Source organism: Phacochoerus africanus, chromosome 4, assembly GCF_016906955.1.
Source record: "Phacochoerus africanus isolate WHEZ1 chromosome 4, ROS_Pafr_v1, whole genome shotgun sequence".
Lineage (NCBI taxonomy): Eukaryota > Metazoa > Chordata > Mammalia > Artiodactyla > Suidae > Phacochoerus > Phacochoerus africanus.
Window position 1 is genome coordinate 85,186,078 of NC_062547.1, and position 26,087 is coordinate 85,212,164.

Below are 26,087 nucleotides of genomic sequence, written 5' to 3' on the forward strand. Positions count from 1 at the left end.
GGACAAAGAGTCGTAATTCTGTAATTTCCTCCCTAAGTGTCATACTTGGAGCCACTTTGAGTACGATTAGGCTTTTTGTCCACAGCCTTCTTCTTTCACTGCTGAAGCCTAAACCTTTCCCCATGTTTGCCTCAAGAGCCAGCAAATGACGAGGTTGAGACAAACATCATCCACCATGGGGACTAGAGCAATGTGAGGTGTGGCTGTGAAACTTGCAGGCCTGGGACAGTCAGGCTGCCCAGTTTTTCAGTGAGGTTTGCACAGACAGTAATGTTTGGCATTGTCCTTCACCTGTATGTGGAACTGAGTCAACTTATGTGTCTCCCTGTCCCAGCTTTGGTCTATAAAGCTGATACAGTCTTTGCTGTATATGATATCTCATTCGTGAATTTATCTTAGACTCCCGAGGGAAATAGGTTCCACAGTATTTAACGTGATGCCTGGTATTGAGTATTGCAGAAAGTTTCACAGACCTTTTGAGGATGTATTGCATGTGTGCTCCTGCACAAGCACATCCACACTCATGCAGTGGGGTGGTGGAAGGGTCCCAACTTATTCTAATAATGTTGTTTGTTTGTTGTCTTTTTAGGGCCCCACCTCTGGCATATGGAGGTTCCCAGACTAGGGGTCAAATTGGAGCTGGAGCTGCTGGCCTACATACACCACAGCCACAGCAACGCGGGATCCGAGCCACATTTGTAACCTACACCACAGCTCATGACAATGCCGGATCCTTAACCCATCGAACTAGGCCAGGGATCGAACCTGTGTCCTTGTGGATGCTGGTCAGATTTGTTTCCACTGAGCCACGATGGGAACTCTTCTAGTAATTTTTTTAATACAGATTGTTTACTTTTTTATATTTCTATAATTACAGTTGTAAGAACCTAAAATTAGTATTACTTAGGGAATAACTCCTACTCTGAAATTCCAAACATCAACATTCTATTTCATTTGTGTCAATTATTTTGAATCTGCCTAATCTTCCACTTGTAATAGAGTGTGGATTTCAATTACGATTCCCTCTGTGCCTCCTATTACCATGGATAATTAAGATTTGACCCTTTTGGAAAGCTAATGAAGTTGACTTAATATCCAATAGTGAGAAAAATTTTTTATAAACCATCCTGATCTGATTGCTCCATTTATGCAAGTACTCCATCAAAAATAACTTGAGCAAATTCCAACAGTACCTAACTGATCATTATGTAATGAACAATAAAAATATGTCCATGTTAACTGGATTTAGACATATGTTACCCATTAGGTAATACAAAAGATAACTGTTTTATGCCTTATGTTCTGGATTTTGAATATAAAAGATCATATTTTCCATGTTAACTTCCTATTGCAAGAGTTTCTCCACCTCAGCAGTATTACTGTCTGGGGCTGGATAATTCTTTTATGTGCCTTGAATACTGTAGAAGTTTTAGCACTACACTTGGGCTCTACCTGCTTTATGCCAATGGCAGCCCCTGAGTTGTGACAACTAAAAATGTCTCCGGACATTGTCAAGTGTCTGCTGGGAGAAAGAGGAAGCAAAATCTGCCCTGTGTAACCACCACTGATACATGGAAATTTGGACACTGCCATTTAAATATTCTTCTAAATTCAGGTATTCTCAGGAATTATATCTTTGTACAATAAAACAAATAAGGAACCATATTAGCCCCTCGCACAAAATGGTGAGTTAAAATAGAAATGGGAAGCTTTTTTTTTTTGGTCTTTTTAGAGCTGTACCTGTGGCATATCAAAGTTCCCAGGCTAAGGGTCAAATCGGAGCTACAGCTTCTGGCCTACACCACAGCCACAGCAAAGCAGGATCTGAGCCACGTCTGTAACGTACACCACAGTTCACAGCAATGGCAGATCCTTAACCCACTGAGCAAGGCCAGGGATCAAACCCACGTCCTCATAGATACTAGTAGGGTTCATACCACTGAGCCACGACAAGAATTCTGGGAAAGTTTTAAAATACAAGATTGGTGGTGGAGGGTGACAACTGAGAATAGAGTAATTCAAGAACTCCTTGGGGACTCTCTTGCTATCAGACCTGCCATTCCAGCTCCCCCACCTTCTCAGATCACACTGGCCTAGGACGTATGATGTGTGTTTCCACTCACTGGAGAGGCTTAAGTCATCGGAGCCGAATACTTCATTAGGCTTGGAGCGCCGCCAGCTCTATCACCTAGAGTCTTTGTGAAATTCAGTTCTTCTGAGTAATCGCTTAGTGCATGCCCAGCGGACCAAGAAAAGGGGATTCAAAGATGAACACAATATGGTCCTCACCTTCCAAGAGCCTTGGGTCCAGGGTTAACACCCTGTAAGCACTCTGATGGGGTATGAAATACTAGCAACAGTTAATATTACCGCATGTAATGTTTTTTCTTTGCTGGAAGGATGTCACAGTAAGATGAAGAGTAATGATTTCCCCAAAATAGATGATCAGCCCACAATGAGACATGTGAACGCTTGGATTGTTTTTCAGGGCTCTGAGTCTGAAGGACTTTGCAAGGGGTTTAAATAGACTCCCTCTCTCATCCTTCAGACTTGTTTATCCCTTGATTTTAGAGTTCCTGTGTCCACTTGAGAGATATTGAGAGACATCCATGCAAAACAAAACAAAACAAAACAAAATAAAAACAAACTTTAAAAAAGAGGCATTGATGGAGTTCCGTCATGGCTCGGTGGTTAACAAATCCGACTAGAAACCATGAGGTTGCAGATTCGATCCCTGGCCTTGCTCGGTGGGTTAAGGATCCGGCGTTGCCGTGAACTGTGGTGTAAGTTGCAGATGCTGCTGTGGCTCTGGCATAGACTGGTAGCTACAGCTCCGATTTGACCCCTAGCCTGGGAACCTCCAGGTGCCATGGGAGCAGCCTAAGAAATGGCAAAAAGACAAAAAAAAAAAAAAAAAAAGGAGGCATTGAATCAAAACCAGCTAGATTGTTTCAAAGCCCTTAAAACTGGCAGTCTTTTATGCAACAGTGGTTTGTTTAAAACTAACGGGCAAGTCTGCAGTCCCCCTCGCTCTCTCTTGGCTTTTTAGCCACCCCTGCACAACATTCATCTTGGTTAAGAGCAGCCTGGCATATCCCAACACCCAACTGTGCCTTCATAAAGTGTGAGTTACAGCTCTTACATATGGAATGGCCACATTCCTGAAGAAACATTCATTAGGGTGTGAAAAATCAGTAAAAACTGGGACTCTTTCTATGCATTGAGAATTAACGGCACAGAGTAGGGACGTGGCACTTTATGGTGCAGAGAAACAGATTCTCCATATCAAATGACAGAAGGAGTAGCACTAAGTGATTTATCACACAGACATTTTATTCCCATTAAAATTATGTGCAGCAATGAAACCATTTCATATCTGTTCGAGGCTTTGTTGAATTCTTAAATTCAACTAAGCTGTCAGTGCATGGTGTGAAGTCCTCAAGAAGCTAGGCAGAGTGCTGTGTGGTTCGGTGCAGTGTGGTGTTGGGCCAGCTCTGCATGCCCCCGCCATGTGCAGCTGCTTCTTGTTTGGGGGTCTGGTTGATAGACTGGGACCAGACTGGCTACCCCTCGTGTGATAGCCATGCTCTGCATCTGAAGTCATGTGGAGTCATATATCTAGGGATTTTAGGTCGAACTGTCACAGTCACAGCCTGGAGGAGCAGATATAGATGCTTTAAGTTAGTGATTTTTAAACTCTTTCAACAGTAGCCCTCACTAAGAAGCACATTGTGAAGTTCCCTTGTGGTGCAGCAGGTTAAGGGTCTGTCGTTGTCACTGCAGTGGCACGGGTCATGGCTGTGGCACAGGTTCCATCCCTGGCCTGGGAACTTTCACATGCCACAGGCACGACCAAAAAAAAAAAAAAAGCACATTATAACTTATCATACATTATATATATAGTTTTATATATAGTTATATATTAAACATATATATACTCATATATGTGAATATGTATTATACATTATAAATATGTTTATTATGGAGACAGAAGTTTCATGAAATGTTACCTATCCTTATTACTTGAATGTCACTCAAAAATTTTCACCTCTATTTCAGTTTTGAAAATGCCATTTAGACCTCCTAAATTAATTTTGTTGCCTGGGGTTGAAAAACATGGTTCTAAGTGGTCTGCCCATATCCAGCAGCAGAAAACTACAGCATCGCTATAAGCAGGGGCAAACTTATGAAAATGACACCATACATTGACCTGCCAGTGGATGCAGAATGATATTATGAATCCTGTAGTTCATGCGATACATCTAGTTTGCTACAGATATGACCTTTCTCTTAATTGCACTTGCTAACGTCACTGTCAATACTTCTTTATCGTATCAAAGGCTCTAAGGAAATCACTTATTGCTCAATGGGTAAATACATGTGTTACTCCTTGACATCAAATTTGCATGAAATGTCAGTAGCAATTTTCCTTACAGAAATCGAACATAAAGGAATTAGTACAAATTTTTTAAATTGTATGACTCGATGTTGTCTTTACAACTTGCTTATATTGTTGCACATTTTTAAAAATGTTTAAGAATTCGCGTGTTATTTGGAATGATAGTAATTTTTCCCCGCACTACCTCACTTTTTTAGGCAGTGGCTCTTAAAATTTGGGAGTCTAGACCGATTTGAAATTCTGATGATATCTATGGCCTGTCTCCCTAGAATGAGCAAAACTTTGATTCTTTAGATTCTCATTTGAGAACCCTTAACCTGAGTAGAAGGCACTATTCATATCGTATATTCAGAGATCAGTCAGCATCTAGTATAATCACCCTAACTGGAAGGAAGCATTGTACTGTTGGAGTCCAAACCAGTAGCTCTTGATTTGACTCTCTCAGTACCCTTGTCCCATGTTCTCATTCAGCAGAATCTGCTGGACGGGGACCAGAGCCAGTCTAGAAAGCAACCATGGTAGTCCTGTGTTTATCAGCATATCAGCCACCTTAGGCTCCAGGACCAGTGCTGTGGGGTTGCAGACAGCCCTCTAGAGGTGTTTAAACCTGTTTCTAAAGTCCCCATTTCAAGGACAGGGCGGGCATAATCATAGTATCTTTTTAAAAATGTGTTAATGAACAAATTACTTTGATTATGCCACATAGCATGATATTTTGATAAATATGTAGAATGTTCATTTGATAAACATGTGGAATTTAGGTAGTAATTCCACCGTAAAGTCTGGGGAGATCTTAATGTAAGCTCTATTAAGCACATGAATAGGGCACCACGACCCCCTTTTGGTAAAGTAGCTTAATTGCAGGTTCAAGTGTATGGAGGGATAATAAGCTTATTTTAAACATAGAGTCTCTGAGAATAAAGTTAGTAAATGATGGGGAATATATATTCCTGATACACTGGGATATAAAGAGAACATGTGCAGTTAGAGCTTGCTCTGGCTCCACCCTTTGTATTTCACATTGGCCATGCAGGCTCTGATTTCATGTGTCCTCTGTACCTCTTGGCAGGATTGGAGGAGCCATTCCCACTGTGTTCTCCTACTTTGCTGAAGTGCTGGCCCGAGAGAAGCGGGGGGAGCATCTGAGCTGGCTCTGCATGTTCTGGATGATCGGCGGCATCTACGCCTCTGCCATGGCCTGGGCCATCATCCCGCACTACGGTAAGAGGCCAGTCTCTCACCAGCTGGGTGTCACCTTGTATATTTCAGCCTCCACTCCTATCCATTTCATCTCTCTTAAATACTGATTTGAAAACAACACTATCATCATCATGTTTTTCCGTTTTGTCATGTCTAGGGTTTTTGCCTCCTGTATAGAGATTTGTATAAGGTAAGACTACCGATGATTCTTTAGGAATATTGTTGCATTTTGCTGTTTTTAAAGCCATCACTTTCATCTGTTGCCTTTGTGCTCTCAACTTTGGGGTCCTGGCATAAGTGGAGGTGACAGGCTACACAGATCACAATCAGCATATAAGGCCACGTGACTTATAGTTCTTGGGACTTTCGTGCATATGAGGCACACACAGGTGCCTTGATTTGTCTCCTCTGGGCTTTGTCCAAGGCTCAGCCCACGCCCTCCTCACCTTTTCTGACAGATCAGAACTGGGATGGGAACATGGAAAACCCACCTTGTCAAGGACCATCAATTTGCAGAACTTAAGAGGTGATTCTGCCATCTTTGCTGTGCAGACCCTTCTTGTTTCTCCTAAGCACTTAGTATTCCTGCTGCCTCAGAATACTTGATGGTTTCCTGTTTCTGAACAGTACTGTACCTCTCAGAAGCCACAGGCTCACAGTTGCTTCACCCAAAAACAATGAAATCCTGGGGCTAGGTCAACAGAATCTAGGAGAGGATGTGTTCTGGTTATGTGGTTATGTGGGTGGGGGTATTATAAGTGTGTGTGTGTGTGTATGTGCATGAAAACAGGCTCAAGCTGACAAAATATGAATACTGCCCAAATTAAAACCATCATGACTTCAAAAACCCTTTTTTTTTCTAGCTAAAATCTAATCAAGGAGTTTCCGTTACGGCTTAGTGGGTTAATAACCCTACATAGTATCTGCAAGGATATGAGATTCAATTCCTGGCCTCGCTCAGTGGGTTAAGGATCTGGCTTTGCCACAAGCTGCAGTATAAGCCACAGGTGTGGTCTGGATCTGGTATTGATGTTGCTGTGGCATAGACCTGCAGCTGCAGCTCCAGTTTGACCCCTAGCCTGGGAACTTGCATATGCCACAGGTGTGGCCCTTAAAAGACCAAAAAAAAAAAAAAACTGATCAATCTAAAAATCAGATTTCAAAAATTTACTCTTTGCTCATTTTTTGTTTTTCCGCTTTTTTTTCCCTTAAAGAACAAAATAACTTGTCCTTATAAAGCATAATTCTGTTAGGGAGCAACCCTTAAGTGAATTTAACTCATTGCTAAAATCAAAGACAAAATGGGGGTTCCCTGGTGGCCTAGCGGTTAAGGATCTGATGTTGTCACTGCAGCAGCTTGGGTCAACTGCACTGCTGTGGTGCAGGTTTGACCCCTGAACAGGGAACTTCCACATGCCATGGGTGTAGCCCCCCAAAAAATATCAAAGATAGGGCAGAATTCAGTTTTCAGATGCCTTGTGATTTATTTTACATTCTGAACTACAAAATTCATAGTCACACTCTTTCTTTTAATAAACCTAAAAAGTTATATGCAAACCAAAATTGTATTTTATAAAAAAAAAAAACAAATAAACCATGAAAGACATAAGAAATTGTTACTGGGCCTGGAAGAACCTATCTTTGCCAAGTAAACATTTGAATGTGGTGAGTTTCTCATCTTGAGACTCTTGGGTCACTTTTGGGCCTCATACAGGCAGTTACTCATCTACTGTGAGGCTTGTCTTTTGCCACCATCTGAGGAATTAAAGGGAGATTCTCCTCCTTCGTCTGGGACCTGAGGATGTCAGCCACCTACAGAACCTCCCACCGCCCCCACCCTCCATGGTGGCATCTAACTCCCACCCCTCTCAGTTCATTTTCCAAATGGAAAAATCACTTAGCCACCACATAAGGAATCGCCTCTTTGGAAACAAAAGAGATGCCTGGGCAGAGTCCAGCTGTACCCAGCATTGCCTCCAAAGCCACCACTAGTCCCTTTGCAGCCTTTGTGCAAATGAAAATCAGGTGCCTCATCCAGGTGGAAGACAAGTGCAGCCCCACCCGCTGTCTTTGCCCATCACTCATGCAGGGCACAACCTGGCCGCTTTACTCAGCAGCTGGATTCCTTCAGAGGCCAGAGTGTCTCAGCCTCTAGTGACAGCACAGCTCCTTGGCTTCCAGCTTGATTGCTCTCCCCTTCCTGGCCTTCCCTTCCCATCATATCTCAGAATTTCTCCTGTTGGCCTCCCTAAACTCATAACTCAGGCCAGCCTCTGTGGTCTCTGCCTTTCCACCAGGCCTGAACGTGATTGCTTTTCGTTTTGTTTCTGTTCCTAGATGCCTGCCTTCCCCACATCCCTGCCCTTGAACTGCAAGGAGCCCTATGGAGGGCTCCAGGCTTTGTCTCTCCTTGCCAACCATCAGTCAGTGACCAGCCCACAAAAAACTAGTATGAACTCCATCTTTATTTCTCCCAAGCACGCATAAGGTATTCTTATTTAGAACAGAAAGGGCCACCTAAACCATATGTAGGCAGAAAGAGGGAGGTTGTGAATCATAAACAATGTATGAAAATTTATAAAGATAATCTCAGTACAACAAAATTAAATTTATCTGAGGCTGAGGTGAATTTATATATATGAATTTATATAACAACTTGGTTAAGAAATCAATAACAAAAATCTAAAACCTTTACTGAAGGCTTCCCATGGCCCAAAGTGTGGCAAAAACAGAAAATGACTGCTATTAATCCTGTCTGTGTATTAGAATCAACAGGGGAGATTTTTAAAATACCCTTGTCGAGTTCATTATTAGACTCCTGCAACTTGCAGAGTTTTAATTTTTTCAGACTCAGAGTTTAATTTTAAAAGTCCTGTGCTGGCGTTCCCATCGTGGTGCAGCAGAAACGAATCTGACTAGGAACCATGAAACTGCAGGTTCAATCCCTGGCCTCGATCTGTGGGTTAAGGATCCGGCATTGCCATGAGCTGTGGTGTAGGTTGCAGATGAGGCTCAGGTCTGGCATTGCTGTGGCTGTGGCATAGACCAGCAGCTGCAGCTCCAATTTGACCCCTAGACTGGGAACCTCCATGTGCCGTGCGTGCGGCCCTAAAAAAAAGACAACCCCCCCCCAAAAAAAGTCCTGTGCTGAGGCTAATAGGGGGTGATGATGTTCGGTATCTTGATCGGGAGGGGGGTGAGTTTCAAGAGTATTCATTCATAAAAATTTATTAAGCTGGGTGCTCAAGATTTTTGTATGTTGCCATATAGAGGTGACACTTTTCACATGCCCTTTTTTTTATTTTATTTTATTTTTTGCTTTTTAGGACCACACCCATGGCATATGGAGGTTCCCAAGCTAGGGGTCTAATCAGAGCTACAGCTGGGGGCCTACACCACAGCCTCAGCAACACCAGATCTGAGCTGCATCTGCGACCTACACCACAGCTCACGGCAGTGCCAGATCCTTAACCTACTGAGCGAGGCCAGGGGTTGAACCCACAATATCGTGGTTCCTAGTCGGATTCATTTCTGCTGCGCCACGACGGGAACACCTCACATGTACTTTTTAATGGACACTTACCACTTCCCCCACCCCCTGAAAAGACCTGTGCTTGGATCCTACCCCAGATCAGCTGAATCAGATTCTCTGGTCTGGGGACTTAGTGCAGACAATTTTTAAAGCCCCCAGGTGGTTCTCATGTGCAGCCAGGATTGAGGTTCATCAGCTCCGTACCTCTCCCAGTGGGTGATCATGGGAGCCTCTGGGACTTCATCATGTATGTACATGCAGCTATGAATGAGAGCACAAAGCAAGCTTGACCCAGTTCAGTCAGTGTTTGAGTTTTAATATGTTGTTTTCATCCAGGCCCTTGCGTTCATCCAGTTGGGAATTTCACTTAAAAAGTAACTTTGAGGGAGTTCCTGTCATGGCTCAGTGGTTAATGAATCCGACTAGGAACCATGGGGTTGCGGGTTCGATCCCTGGCTTCACTCAGTGGGTTAAGGATCCAGCGTTGCTGTGAGCTGTGGTGTAGGTCGCAGATGTGGCTCAGATCTGGCGTTGCTGTGGCTCTGGCATGGGCCAGTGGCTACAGCTCCTATTAGACCCCTAGCCTGGGAACCTCCATATGCTGCAGGTGCAGCCCTAGGAAAGGCAAAAAGACAAAAAAAAAAAAGTAACTTTGAGGAGTTCCCGTCATGGCACATCGGAAACAAATCCAACTAGGAACCATGAGGTTGCGGGTTCAGTCCCTGGCCTCGTTCAGTGGGTTATGGATCCAGCATTGCCGTGAGCTGTGGTGTAGGTCACAGATGTGGCTCGGGTCCCGAGTTGCTGTAACTGTGGCATAAGCTGGCAGCAACAGCTCCCATTAGATCCCTAGCCTGGGAACCTCCATATGCCGCAGGAGTGACTCTAAAAAAAAGACAAAAAACAAAAAAAGAAAAAAAAAGAAAAAGTAACTTTTACGTGTAGGTATCTCTTCTTTCCTGTGACACATCTTTTTTCTTTGCTTGAAAAGAGTTCCCTGGTGGCTCAGCAGGTTAAGGATCTGGCATTGTCTCTGCTGTGGCACGAGTTTGATCCCTAGCCTGATATGCCACAGGTGTGGCCAAAAAAAAAGACAAAGGGTTAAAAGTCCATCCACTTTCTCTACAGCCTTTGAAAAAAATAAGGTTTCTTTTATTCCCTCTGAAATTCTCAAGGTATAAATGACTCCACAGCCCACAGAAATAACAAGAGCATGCAGGTCCTTGCCCCTGCATCCTGTTTTATTCAGGAGACCTCTAAGCACTGCCACCGGTACAGTCTATTGAATTTTCACCCAACAGAGAAGGAATTCAGGGCATAATAAAGTGACTCAGAGCCAGGTACTGGCCCTTCTCACACTGATAATAGCATTTTCTCTGGAGGGAAAGAATCAATAAGCTCCATCCACATGAAAAGGATGTCAAGGGATAAATGGTACATCAAGTCATGGGGAATGCAGGTGCTGCTGTGTTTCTGGGCATCGCCTTTCTGCATTTGTGGACAAGCTCTCAGTGCACAGAGCCTGAGCCTAATGCCAGGAGACCTGAATTCTGGCTCCAGACAAGCTTCTGATGCAAAGTAGACCTTGAGCTGGTCACTAAGGATATAGAAAGGAAACCTGGAGGGATTCCTAGGAAGTTAGGCATAACTTCCAGAAAGGATGTTTGGACTGCTGCAAGGGCTGGCAAGTTCAGGTGTGGGTTGTGCCAAGAGTTTCTGATGGACCACAGACCCACCTGGCCACCTGCCAAGCTGAGTTTCTGTACCAGCATCAGGTGACAATGTGCTTTACCTTCATGTCACTGGTCTTGGGGCTGAAAACTTTCCTAGAGACAGCAGGTCACCAACATCTGAAGGTTCCCACATTGGAAAGATGTTGGGAGGCAGTGTCTGGGTTGTCAGACACCAGGCACCTTTCCTGCCTGCCACCGCCCTTGTGACAGGTCCTCCCAGCCTGAAGCTTTTAGAATGGGGCTCCCCCTGTGGCAAAGAGCAGTCCCCATAAAGCAAGGGAGTGTGGGAGAAGAGCCTACCCAGTGGGAAATGCCCTCGCCTCAAAGCTCAGATGCCTGCAGCATCTGAGCACAGGGTGTTCCAAGGGGCACTTCCTCTTGACCCCATACCCACTCTCAAGCCCACAGCTCCTGACCCACAGTGGGGACCAGCTTCTGGTTCACAAAAAACAAGCATGGTGTCCAGGAACAGAATGCACAGGTGCAAAGGTTGTCTGCAGCCTTTCTCCCCTTCCCCCTTCCCCCTTCCCCCTTCCCCCGTGAATCAGGGCATTTCAGCATTTACTGGAAGCCCCCCTCCCCCTCTCCCATGCCTTAAGGGAAAGTGGAGCAAGGTTGTTGAATCACAGGCACTTTCCCTCCTTGGCTGAGAGCTTTCATTGAGCTTTGGGGTTGCCGCCGAGTTGCAGTGCTGTCCGCTCCATTAAACCCTCTGTTGTCATTTTCTTTTAAGTTTGCATGCACATCAGATGGAGTGTTGTCCCCTGCCGAGGTGTGTGACACAGAGCAGCAAGGACATTTAGCCAAGTGGGAAGGCTCTCGGTTCAGCACAAGTGCCTCAGCTCTTAAAGCCCACAGCTTGGCCCTAGAGCAGCCCCATCCACCACCTCCAATGAATGGCCCCATCCACCACCTCCAATGAATGGGGCCAGAAGGTCAGGGGAAGGGTGTGTCCCCATGAAGCCCACCCTCCACCCCCAGCCACAGTGTGATGTCTGAGCTTAAAAATTCACATAGTTCTGAGGTTGCCTGAATTAACAAGCTGGCTTCTCCTGCCTTCAGTTATAAGATGTGTGAAGCTGGTACATTTCTTCTCCCTGATGGTGAAACTGGGATGCAGAGAGGAAGGGATAGTCAAAGAACTGTCTAGTTGAAGAAGGAAACAGGGAACACTAAGGGACATTTTGTTCACAGGAAGGAAGACACTGTGGCCAAGCGTGAGTAAAGACAGTGATAGAATGGATCAGCAGTGAGATCCTGCTGTGTAGCACTGGGAACTATGTCTAGTCACTTATGATGGAGCATGATAATATGAGAAAAAAGAATATATACATGTATGTGTAACTGGGTCACCATGCTGTGCTAGAAAAAAAAATTGTATTGGGGAAATAACAATTAAAGAATAATAATAATCAAATCAAACCATTAAAAAAAAAAGACAGTGATAGCTCATTCTGAGTCTCAGCCCCTCTGCTTTCAGGCATGTGAGCTTTGTCAAGTGTTTCAGTCCCCCAGCCCTATGTCCGAAGTCAGCGTCTTGAGATTAAGTGTAATGATCATGTTAATGCACCTAGTTCATAACTAGTGCTCAGAAATGGTAACTGTAAATTTAAAAAAATCATAAGTAACTATTGCTACTTGTAATGAGGAGGATACACACAAGAATTATTATAATGATGCACTATACTATGTAGTTCCTATATTCTTTTTTTCCATATTAAACTGGATTTTTAAGTAGTGGGGAAAAAGTGGTAGCTGTTATTGCTATCAGATTCCTATCCTACGTCAGATACCTAGATGCTGCCAGTATGGCCCAGTGTGAGCTCAGAGCTTCAGGAAAAGAAGAGGGAGAAGGACCTAAAATGCATAGAATATATAAACTTCACCCAGAGGATGAGAAGATCAGAGGGAGCAGAGAGAAGAAAAAATAAGAAAAAATGTAAGATAGTGGAGCGAACCAAGGAAAAAGTGATAACTATAAAACTGATGACCTGTAACCCAGTGAATCAGTCTTCCACTCCCTTATTTGTTGGATGAATTCATACTTAAAGTGCACACCCTATATAAAGACCCATTTTAAAGGCCATGGTGCCCCTCCTCAGAGAAAGAACAAGATCCTGCTGGCCTTCACCTGCTGGCACACATCACCACTGGCCTGTGGGTTACACAGACGTCCCTAGAGACAAGCTCTGTCTCGGCTGCAAGGTGTTCTACACTCTGGACACAGGCAGTCGGCGGAGTGGTTATCAGCATGGGCTTAGATATGGCAGGCCCTGGTTCCAAGCCAGCTCTGCCATTCTCTGGCTTTGTCACCTTTAGGGCAGTTACTTAGGCTCTGTGGCCCTCAGTTTCCTTATCTATAAAATGGACATAATACCCATTACAGGGTTGCTATACTAAAGGACTGTATACAAAAAGCGATTCTTTAGTGCAGTGCCTGACACCGTTGTTCATTTGGTGTAGTCTTTTCTTTCCACAGATGGGGCTGAAGGTGAGGTTGGGGAGCAAGAAGGAACTGGGATGAGCAAAACCACTGGTTCCTATGTTTTCTTAACTGTTCACTTATCATTTGAAGGGTTGTGGAGATGGATAAAAAGGGAGTGGAACTTGTAAGGCACGCCACTGTGTTCTGTGCCCACTCCAGGATGGCAGGGGAGGGCTAAAAAGAGAACTGCCCAGCAAGGACAGGCAGGCATCCAGTGACCCCAAGCCTGGGTGACCACCCAGCTTTGCCTTACTTCATTGTATGTCATGGCCCTGAAGATTTTACGCTCAAGTGTTTCTGAGTAAGACATTGCAAAGGGAATCAATTTCCTAGGAGTTCCCTTTGTGGCGCAGTGGTTAACGAATCTGACTAGGAACTATGAGGTTGCGGGTTCGATCCCTGCCCTTGCTCAGTGGGTTAACGATCTGGCGTTGCCATGAGCTGTGGTGTAGGTCACAGACATGGCTCGGATCCCATGTTGCTGTGGCTCTGGTGTAGGCCAGTGGCTACAGCTCCGATTCGACCCCTAGCCTGGGAACCTCCATATGCCGTGGGAGCGGCCCAAGAAACGGCAAAAAGACAAAAAAAAAAAAAAAAAAGGAATCAATTTCCTGCATCAACATATACCAATATAATTTCTTAATTTGTCCATTTTAGGATCAATCCAATTTTTCGTTTTAACAAAATGACCCTTGGATTCAGATTTCCTCCACTCTGTGGCTCAGTTTTCTCATGCAGTCTTATGATACATTGGCCAAAAAAGACATAATGACAGAGTCTTTAAGGCCTTAAGAAATGGACATGAAATCAAAAAAAGCATTACCATAGTTTAAGTGAACGGCCATTTCTTTTGTATGTTTCATTTTTCACGGTACCCAGAAGCAGCTATTTTGGAAGTCTCCCATTCTTTTTTTTTTTTTTTTGTCTTTTTGTCTTTTCTAGGGCTGCTCTCATGGCATATGGAGGTTCCCAGGCTAGGGGTCTAATCCAAGATGTAGCCACTGGCCTACGCCAGAGCCACAGCAACTCGGGATCTGAGCCGCATCTGCAATCTACACCACACTCATGGCAACACCAGATCCTTAACCCACTGAGCGAGGCCAGAGATCAAACCCAAAACCTCATGTTTCCTAGTTGGATTCGTTAGCCACTGAGCCACGACAGGAACTCCAGAAGTCTCCCATTCATAAACATGGCCACGAGCCAGCTCTCCTGGCTCTGTCCTCATTCTAGGGGCATCACCTGGGAAAACACATCTAACAGCTGGGGTGCAAATAGAACCTCCCCCCACCAAAAAAAAACCCCAACCACTTCCACAGACTCAAAAGATGTGTTTACCTCCTTGAGAGCTGGAGAGTTCTACAGAGTTTTTCAACTCTCACTCTGACCTTGGAGGTTTGTGTAGTGAACTCTGAGGAGGCGCCCCCTTTTTATCATCCGTCAAGCCAGTCACCATGGAGCTCAGGTCATAACCCTTCCATTCAAGCTCCTCAGAAAGGGCGCTGTCCGTCATTTGTTGAGACCCTTCCATGTCCCAGGCATTCTACCAGGCGCATTATTTTTGTTAAGTTTAATAATAAAATAGGCAGTTATTTTACAAGCAAGATTCTGTTGTAGCCAGGGGAATTGCAGTTTGGGAAATGCAAGCTATGGCAGACCATAGGCAAATCCAGAGAACAAAGGAGTGGACTTGCTTTTTGTTTGTTTGTTTTATTTTTTCATTTTTGTTTTTTATTACTCAATGAATTCATCACATCTGTAGTTGTATAATGATTATCACAATCCAATTTCACGGGATTTCCATCCCACAACCCAAAGAGTGGACTTGCTTTTATAGAGAAAAGAGGAAAGTCGGGAAGGACTATTCCAAAGGAAAGTTCATTGAAAGCAAGCCAGCATTCAAGGTGGTGGCAGCTTCTCATCGGCTGAGCTGTGGCACTTCTTATTGGCTGGGCTATTGCTGGGCAAGGAAAGTCTTCCCTCTGGATAGAAGGTAGACTTTTTCATGTTTGGGAGTACAAAGCATTCTTCTGATTGTGCATGGGCAAACCGATGATGGGGAGTGATAATGCCCGAGAGCTCCCTCTGCTGGCTTTCCTGACTCAAATTTTGGTTGAGGTTTTCCTTCTTATTTTTCATATCTTACACATATGATCCTAAAATGGAAAAACGGGCTTAAAAAACATGGCAGTTTTCCCGCTCATGCCTTGACATGAATAACAGAGGCTCCTAGGCTACTAATGCTACTAGGTGATGCTGCTAGGTGGTGCTGCTAGGTGATGCTGCTAGGTGAGCTGGGGTTTGTAATCCATCCCTCACATAGTCAGGTGAAGCCTATAGACTTCCTTTCGGAACAATGTTTTAAAATGCAGAAAATGATACAAATAGAATTATGAATGACACCAGTTTTTTCAAAATAGTTATCAAACTGTATTAGCGTACGTGACATGGACAAAAGCCTTTTCAAGAGCAAGTTGAGACGACACGAGAATTGCTTTGTGCTTTAGTGAATACATTTTTATGGTACCACTCTCAAAAAATAACTTAAGTGAGGGTAGGAAATCATGTGATTATTGCCCTCAATACTATATATTTGAATATTAGGCTTGGAATATTGTTATATTGAACAGTGTTGATGCAAATTATACCAATTACTTAATCCTTGTTTTGAAATGTCACCAAACAGGATTTTATGAATTTAATGTCATCATAATAGTTTGTTCAAAAAGCATTATGAAATACAGGGTAGAAGACATATACATATACATAAATAAATACACACATACACACTCATATAAATTGGTATAGTAGCTACCATGATTTTGAAGCAGATATGAGCATAGAAGCTGGAAGTTAGCAAATGCTTTCATTTGAACCCTGGGAAACCACTGGCTTCAAAGTTCCTCCCAGAACCCCACTTTCCATTTCTTCACCATCTCTATGAGTTAAGATTAGGATTGACTGCATATAAAAGAAAAAAAAAAAAAAAGAACGGGCACAAATAAGACAAATTTGTTTTGTACGACATAAAAGAAGCCTGGATGGAGGCAGGGCTCCACAGTTGTCATCATCAAAGGTCCCAATTCCTCTCATCTCGGAGTTCCACCATTCTTAGCACATTCCAACCAGTAGGTCCACATCATAGGCAGCACGAAGCAGAAAAGATGTAAAAGGATGTGTCTGTGCTCCCATCGAGACTCTTCCTAGAAGTCTCACCCAAATCCACTGAAATCTCATTGGCCAGAACTTCAACACGTGCCCATGTCTAACTGCAAGGGCATCTCGGAAATGTATATAGCAGTCTTCTATTCCAGGCAGCAAGGAAAATACAAATCAGGATAGCATGGCTGTAAGGGGACAACTAGCCATCTCTGCTGCACCATTTTTTCTTCCTCTGGAAAAATCTTGTAGTAAAGTTTATGTAGTTCACAGTCTAAAGTTTCCTTTTTTTTTTTAAAGATGTACCTTTGACTTTTATTTTTTTAATTTTTTAATTACTCAATGAAAATAAAAATCACTATTAAAACACAGCTATAGTGGAAAAAATAAAAATCATTATTAACAAAATGACTCAGTGAATTTTATTACATTTATAGTTGTACAACAATCATCTAAAGTTTAAACATGGCCCTTTTATACTCATTTTTGGATGCCCATAATGGAAAGCAACTCTGGCCAACTTAACCAGCACAGAAATTTATTAAGGCCACTAAGTAGCACACAGAATGATCAGGAAGACTAAAGAGCCAAGCTTGGATAACAGCAGGAACTGAGGGAATCCTTCCTTGGGTGGCTGTCGGGGCCATCAGCGAACTCAAAATGTCAGCACCTGAACCCAAAGAAAACAATCTAAGAAAAACAAGCTCAGAGTATACAGCTTCTGTTTCCACTGCACCAAGGAGCTTTGATATTTGGTGGTTCTTCAGAAGTCATGGAGAGAGAGCTGTTTTCTTTGCAGTATTCAGTCCTTAGTAGATTGTAATTACTAACACATGATTATTATAGACAAGGTATCCCAGGCCCTCACTCAGAGAAAGTGCTTAGTACATGCTAATGTGCGTCAGGAGGAGAATCTGGGCCCATATGAAGGTGGATACAGTTTGGGCTCGTGTAGCCTTTACATGTTGGTTTCAGAAAATGTAGGTACAAGGCTCTAGAAAGCCCTGGACAAGTGAATCTTCTGCAGCCTTTCAGCAGACCAGCCTTCCCTGGTGCTCAGCTCACAGTTGACTGGATTCCCCAAAATGAACGTGAACCCCAGCCTCACTAGCAGACTGTCTTCCATGAATCCAGGAGACCTTGATCTTCAGCAGAGGTGGTGCCACCTCTGTCTACAATAAATAAAACCAGAAAAGTTGATTTCATTTACTATAAATAGAAGTGCCTCCTGTAAGAGCTGTTAGCATTAGGGTTTGTCTTGAACACAAGTGGTGAATACATTTTATAGCATAAAAATTAGTTTTAAAAATTAACGGCAACACCAAATGCTGGGGAGGATGCAGATACTGCATGTCTTATGCATTGTTGGTGGGAACTCAAAATAGTACCACCACTCTGGAAAATAATTGGGGAGTTCTCTTTAAAAAAAAAAAAAGTAGACACACCTAACATACAACCCCCAATTGCACTCCTGAGCATTTACCCAGGAGAAATGAAAATGTACGTCCACACAAAAAACTTGTACATGGCGTTCCCATTGTGGCTCAGCAGGTTAAGAACCTGACTAGTGTCTGTGAGGATATGGGTTCAATCCCTAGCCTCGGTCCATGGGTTAAAGATCAAGCATTACCACAGCTGCAGTGTAGGTCACAGATGAGGCTCAGATTTTGCATTGCTGTGGCTGTAGCATAGGCTTCAGCTGCAGCTCCAAATCGACCCCTAGTCTGGGTACTTCCATATGTCTCGGGTAAGAGCTTAAAAAGAAAAGAAAAAAAACAAACAAAACAAAACACCTGAACATGGTTATTCAGAACACTTTTATCTATATTGGCTCCAAATTGGAAACAACCAAAATGTCTACAGTACAGTAGAATTGTACCGTCAGTAAAAGGAAATGAACAACAGCTTGTATACTTGTATAGACCTCAGGGGCATTTTGCTGAACAAAAAAGGGAGTCTCAAAAGGTATTCTCACATAGCATTCTGGAAGACAGAGATGAAGAAATGAGCAGTTGGCAGGAGCTAGAGGTGGTGTGGAGAAGGGAAGTGGGCTTGACTATAGCTGAGCAACGCCCCCCCCCCCCGCCAAGATCTTTGGGTTGATAAAATAGCATCTTGATTGCAGGTTGTTACAGAAATCCACACATGATCAAGTAACAAAGAACTATACACATACATTATACTGTCAGTTCCCTGCTTTTGATATTGTATTACAGCTACTTAAGATCTAATAATTTCCAAGCACTGAAGGAAACTTTGTGAGGAGTACATGGCATCTCTCTTTACTGTGTACTACCTTAGCAGCTTTCTGTGACTCAATTTCAAAATTAAAAGTAGAAAACAAAATTAGTGCTAGTTTTTTGAAGGATGTGTTTATGTAAATCTTTTTTTAACTCAAAAATTTTTTTAATTTTTATTATAGTTTAGTGTTCTGTCAATTTCTGCTGTACAGCAAAGTGACCCAGTCACACATACATATATATATATATATATACATTCTTTTTCTCACATTATCCTCCATCACGCTCCATTACAAGTGACTAGTTAGAGTTCTTTATGCTATACAACGGGATCTCATTGCTTATCCACTCCAAATGCAATAATTTGCATTTTTATTCTAATAAACTTGGGAACAAAGGCAACAGTGTTATTCCCATTTTTGGAATGGAGAGCCTGCTGCATAGAAGGTTTGTCATTTCCCAAAATGACACAGAAAATGAAAGACTAGAAAGTAGAACCCGTCTTTTGATTCTCGTTTCTTCAAAATGTTCTCCAGATACGACAAAGCTAAGAGACTTCCTCAAAGAGCAACACAGTGAGTTATTTGGAGCGATTGTTAAGGTCACTACCATGTGCATTTATGGCCCATATGGCAGCCATCCATCTCCTCATCCATGCGGGTGATGCTGTCACAGCCCCTTCCCCAAGCATCTAAGAGCTAAGCCACCACCATTTGCCATAAAAAAAGCAATCATGCCCCAAGTTCTGTTATTTTAAAAATTATCTAACTGGGGAGTTCCCATTGTAGCTCCACAGGTTAAGAACCTGACATTGTGTCCTTGAGATATGGGTTGGATCCCTGGCCTCGCTCTGTGGGTTAAAGATCCAGCGTTACTGCCCAGGAATTTCATTTGGCTATAAAAAGAGAAAAATTATGTTACCGAAAATGTCCTAAGGCATGGAAGAGGTTTTCACATCACACCCCTTTTATCCCACAACTTCATAAATCCTCATTTGACGTTTGTGTTCCCTCCAAAGGCTACATTATGTCTTCTGTCTCCCCTTCCCCACACAGGCTGCTGCTTCACTGGCTTCCAGGCTCCTTCCCCCCAGGAATCTAACTGCATTGCCCACCCCCACTCTCCTTTCTTATGCAGAGAAATTCAGCTTCTAACTCCAAACTTGGGTACTATCTGTATTGCTCTGCTTGGGCTGCCATGACAAAAACCATTGACTGGGTGGCCTAAACCACAGAAGTGTATTTTCTCACAGTTCTGAAAGCTGGGAAATCTAAGAGCAAGATGCCAATCATTTGTTTCTGGTTGAGGGCTCTCTTCCTGCGGTCTTTTTGCCACGTCCTCATGTGGAAGATAGATCTGTCTTCCCCTTCTTATACCCAATTAGGGTCCTGCCTTTATGGCCTCATTTAGCACTAATTAGTTTCTAAAGACCCTAACTCCAGGTACAGCCACATTAGGGGTTAAGGCTTTCACATATGAATTTGGGGGAGACATGGGTCAGTCCATAGCAGCCCCATTGTGGTCTTAGCAAAGAAAGGGCCTTCCAGCCACCAAAAGTACCTCCTCCCTTGAAGGCATTGGGGATTATTTGGTTTGTTTGTTTGTTTATGTTTCTCTTGTTAGACACTTATTATAAAACCTAACTCTGAAGCACTTATCTTTTTTTCTCCCTAAAATAAGGTCTTAAGGATAGCCCTATGGTTCCATAAGCTCTCCCCACCTCATTTCTCTGCACATTTCAGTATTCTGAACTAGACAAAATGTGTGTGTGTGTGTGTGTGTGTGTGTGTGTGTGTGTGTGTGCGTCTTCGAAAAAAAGTGTCCTGAAAATACCCTTGCTGGGCTGAATTTGTCATTAACCTAATTAAGGTCTTTTATCCAAGGCTTACAATTAGCACCATTACCAAGTCTTGGTAACTTAACTCCTGTGCTTCTCAATTAACTTTCACCTGGAGGGACATAAAAATTGTCATCTTCTAAAATATTCCTTGTTTGAACATATGATCATTCCTTAGATTTCCATAAATAATACTGAACGGGCTTAGAAGGCAGGAAGTATTTACAGTTTTATGTAGGTAGAGAAGGCTTTCCTATTATCTTAAAGTACACGCTACAGAACCTGAACATTTATTTGTCATATGTGTAGTAGGGTCCCCAGAGGGAATGCTCCCTGCACTTGCCCAGATGGTCAAGGTGAAGGGTTACAGCACTGCCCATCTGTTTTCTGTAAGTGCAGTATTCTTTCATTTGTAAGGAGTAAGCCAAACTTTGACTTTTACATAGCCTACCAGCAAAGGCATTGGTGCTGAAAGACCTGGGAGCTTCCATTCTCTTACGGGATGATTTAGTGTTTATATTTTATGCAACTGTCTCTGTCAAAATCGAGCTTAGATTTGCTCTGAGTTGCTTTTGGAGGGTCTCAAGGCAAGCCCAAGATGTGGCATCTCAGCAAATGTGGCCGTTCAGCACAACTGGACCCCAGCCTAACTATGTAACTCCAGAAAGTACACAATTAATGCCTAGAATAGCTTGCTTAGAAGAATAGATTAAGTAGGACAGAATTTGAGGTGGAAGGCATGATGGCAGACTCTTACTAATTCTTAAAGGGATTCTTCTCAAATTTGGAAGGTGCTGCTTCTTTAGGAAGTGCCTAATCTTTCATGAAATGTGAGAGCATGTTTCCACTGGAGAACAGATTGAATTGCATTATCCACTTAGTCCTCGTTCTTATGCCATTCCTCAATAAGCTCTTCAGCTGTGCTTTCCCACCACCCTGTGGAATATACAAGACCAAAATAGCCCTGAGGCTCCAGAAGGACACTTGCAAAGAGACTGGGAAATAGTCTGAGAACTGTGCGCTATGGACATGATAGTGGTCAGGTTCTAAGTATGGCAAAATTAAAGGAGGCAAGAAAGGTAAAAAAAAAAAAATAGCATGGGCTGGAGCAGAGTGGTCACTGTAAATCTTAACCAAATGAGCTGAGCCAACTAGAACATACTCTCGTTGGTTGTTTAGTACCATGGAAGGAGAAGAAATGACCTCTTTTGACCATTTGCATATTCTCTTTCCCAGTCTTCTCAACAAATCAAAGCATTTTTTAGTGAGATGATTGACAAGGGCTAGGAAGTCTGTTGAGGGTCATGGAATCAATATAATTTTTCTGTCTAAATTATCCTACAAAGAACTGGATTCTATGACTCTCCCCCCCTCCCCCGCCATCACTGCTAAACAAACTGAGATTTAGCCTTTATACAAGTTGCTTAATGAGATATTACACTGCACTTTGGGGGTGACAAACGTTGTGTATTGACACTGTATCTGCCCCCCCATGCTGGAAGCCAGAGATGCTTCTAGGCTAAGGTCAAAGTGCAGAGAAACATCTGTACTTGGATAACAATGAAGAGTCCTGAATCTAAGCTTTTCTTCTCATCTTTCCTGTTTCAGCCTGTGGGTTTAGAGCATCCCTTTCTCAGTGGATTCTATGATGGATTTGGGAGTTCAGCTGGAAGTTTTGCTGGGGCCACCTTGAATTCCGCTATGTGCTTCAACATACAAATGGTGTTACAAATGAGATGGAGGAGCACATCAGCCTGACAGGTTAGGTAGAGGGTTGGAGGGGCTGGGGCAAGAAGGGAAGATGGGATGTGAAGATCATGATTTCATTTGATTTCAAATGAAAAGTTTAAAACTGAGATGGCCAGTGTGAATAACTTAGTGATCAAGCCAGTGATGGAAATAGGTGATGCTGGCAAAAAAGAGGACTGAAGCAAATGAAAGGGTCCCTGTCCTCTCTTGAGGACTGGCAGCCACTCAGCTGTAGGAGATCTAGCCATGCAGCTATTGGAGCCTGATGTGCCCAGATCTGATTTACCGGAAGGCAGAATTCTGGATATTCTTTTTGAATCATTGATTGATTAATTGAAGTATAGTTGATTTGCAATGTTGTGTCAGGCGTCCAGCACAGTGATTCAGTCATATCTGTGCCTTTTTAGATTCTTTTCTCTTAAAGGTTATTGCGAAGTATTGAGTATGTTCCCTATTACAAAATATTGAGTATAGTTCCCTTTGCTATATTTGTAGGTCCTTGTCGATTATCTATTTTATATGTGTAGTATAGGAACTTTTTTAAAATGTGGGATGAGGTTTGAATCATCAAAATCTGATGAGCAGAGGACAAAGCATAGTGTATATACCACCACACTGTGCACATTTAAACAAATGTGTCTTAGGATACCCAGACCTTAGCAAAAGCTGGATTCTTTTTTTTTTTTTTAATTGTTATTATTTTTTCCTTTGGCCAGGGCATGCAATGGGCTCAATGTGGTATCTCAGTTCCCAGACCAGGGATCGAACCCCGGGCCTCATCAGTGAAAGCACCAAGTCCAGATCAGAATTGAAACCTCCCGGAAATTGGCAGACTGGGTGCTCTCCAGGGACATGAGTTACAACCGAGGGGAAAGTAGTGGGCAGGGAGGGGCCCGGGACAGGACCAGGGGAGGACCTGTTTCTGATGCAAGGGTTCTCTCATTTCATTTCCTGGCTCATTTTCTGTCCTGAATTCCCTTCCCATTCCCAACAATCTACTGACATGATTAGGTGATCCAGGGACATCGTTTAAGGGTGGAAAAGGTGCAGAAGAATATGCTGTGGAAGTTAAGTCTCACTCTCACTGTTGTCTTGAAGCCACCCAGACTCTCCCCAGAGCAGCCACTCCTGCGTATCAGCCCAGGAAAAATCAGTGTCCCTGTGTGTGTGCTCACACTGACCTCACTTTATAAAATCACACAGCCAGGAGCAAACTGTCCACACTGTTTGAACCTTGCTTCTTCGCCTAACAATACACCCAGGAGACCCTTTCAAGTCAGTGCACAAGGAGGTTCTTATTTTTCCATGGCTTAGGGTATCCCATTGTGTAGATCCCCTATTACTGAGCTAAGTACTGCCCTCCTAATAGACACTTAAGCTGTTTTCTTTCTCTCCCTGTTATAAATGGTGCTGCAGTGCATGACTTATAGAATTCTGGATATTTATGTGAGGTCTCTCCAGTTTGCAATCTACCAATTTTAAAATTTATCCTTATAGATCTATAACATGCTTATATGGTAGGAAGAATCAGGGCCCCAAAAGACATCCACATCCTAACCCCCAGAACCTGTGAATATGTGAGGTTACTGGGCAAAGGGGAATTAGGGTTGCAGATGGAATTAAGGTTGCTAACCAGCTGACCTTAAAATAGGGAGATTATATGTTAAGATCAATCTAATCATAGGGGTCCTTAAAAGCAGAAGACAGAGAAGGAAGAAAGAGCCAGAGAAGTGGTAGCATGGGCACAACTCACTTTGGTGATGTTTGATTTAAGGATAGAGGAAGGGGGCCCTGAACCAAGGAATGTGAGCAGCCTTGAGATGCTGGGAAAGGTGAGGTAATGAAATGTCTTCTCTGGAGTCTCCATATGAAACACAGCCCTGCTGACACCTTGCTTTTAGTGTGGTGGAAAGTTTACTTTGGACTTCTGACTCCAGAACTGAAGATCATTAATTTGTGTGATTTTTAAACCCTAAGTTTACAGGAATTTGTTACAGAGCAATAGGAAACAAATACAACTAGAATAAAATTCATCAATTTAAGTGATGAGATTTGGCAAAGGGATACAATTCTGTAGCTTAATTGAGGACCCCCTTAATCAAGATAAAGAACAGGTCTATCACCAAAAAGTTACCTCATGCCCCTTGCAGCCTTGTCCCTCCACCATGCCTGGCACCTGGTAAGCAAAGATTTTTTTTTGGTCTTTTGTAAAATTTTATATAAATGGAATACATTGTGTAGTATGTAATTTTTGTGTCTGGGCTCCACTTTAACGTAATGCCTCTGAGATTTGTCCATGTAGTTGGGTGTCTCAGTGGTTCATTCCTTTCCGTTCCTGAATAGCTTCCATTAAGGATGGATCACAGTTTGTTGATCCAATCACCAATTGATGGACCTTTTGGATCATTTATCATTGGGCTATTAAGAATAACACTGCTATGAACATTTGAGTATGAGTTCTTGTGTGAATGAAGTTTCATTTCTCTTGGGTAAATGCTGGTGGAAGGTGGGAGGAGATTGCTGGATTGTTTGATAAGTCATGTAACTTGATGAGAAACTGTTCAAATATTTTCCACAGTGGCTCTATCATAATCACCCAATTTTTGCACAAAATTTTCAAAATACTACATCGACCAAACAACACACGCTTGTAGGCTAGGTGCCAAATTTGGCCCAGGAGCTGCTGGTTTATGCCAGAGAGAGCTAAGTCGACCTGGAGGGGAGAAGGCATGTGATTAGCCTGTGCTGATAGAGAGTATGGTGCTTCTCTGGGAGTCTGAGTAGGAGGAAGTTTCTCACAATTAAGTCATCAGGTACCTGCAGGGCAACTGTGCTCTTGAGCTAAAGAGTCCCAGTGAGCTGAGAGAGTGAGAATTTAGTTTTGGTTAGAGGTTGGAAGTGAGCTAGCAATGCCAGAAGGGCAGGGCCTTAGCATGGTCTGGGGAGGAGGAAGAAAGATCCACAGGGACCTTCTGAGGAGAGGGTGGGATGCAAAATGTCTGGTAGGCATCATCATCTCATAGGAGATGATGGTTTATGGAGACTTTCAGGGCCATCATCTCAATGGTACTGAACCAAACTTGTTGTCTGCTCACCTGCACGTGGTAAATCCAATCTGCTAACACTGGGTTGTAGTAAAGGAAAGTACAGCTTTTATTGTAAAGTCAAGCAAGGAACACGGGCAGCTGGGGCTCAAAAGACCAAACTCCCTGGTAGCTTTCAGGGAGATTTTTAAAGGGTAAGGGAGAGGGGTGTAATCAGCTCATGGACATTGTTCTGATGGGTTGATAGTGAGATAATCAGAAGTCAACATCATCCATCCTTCTGTTTCCAGCCAGTCTGGGATCTACATGCTTGTGGTCAACATGCAGTTAACTTCCACCTGGTAGGGTTTCAGCATCTGCAAAACAGCTCAAGGATATAGCTCATAATATTGTCTATAGGCCTTGAGGAGTAATTAAATGTACTTGACTTTGTTTAATGGCTCAACTCTTACCATTTTGTCTTGCTTGACTGTTGGCCTTTGTTTCTGTTTTTTCTTACTCCTCGGATTAAATTTGCTCTTTGGAACTCAGAGAAGACCCAGAAGGCTAAAATTGTTCTTCAAACAAGAGGCAGGCAGAGAACATGGGGGAAGGAGAGTCTTTCCCAGGAAGGCCTCATGTGACCCTGCTGGGTTACAATCCCCTTTCTTCTTTGATCAATCTTGAAAAGGAACAAATGTAGGATAAGAAAGGGAATAAAGTTTTGGAT

General features: G+C 43.1%; 1 protein-coding gene across 2 annotated transcripts in view; it reads left to right on the plus strand.

The window, feature by feature from the left end:
• The window catches only part of SV2C (synaptic vesicle glycoprotein 2C), a 238,883-nt gene that overhangs the window by 127,395 nt on the left and 85,401 nt on the right, over positions 1-26,087 (plus strand). For both annotated transcript variants that reach the window (XM_047778136.1, XM_047778137.1), the window contains one exon: positions 5,469-5,620. In XM_047778136.1, the coding sequence (XP_047634092.1) occupies positions 5,469-5,620 (152 nt within the window). The remainder of the gene's footprint in view (positions 1-5,468; positions 5,621-26,087) is intronic.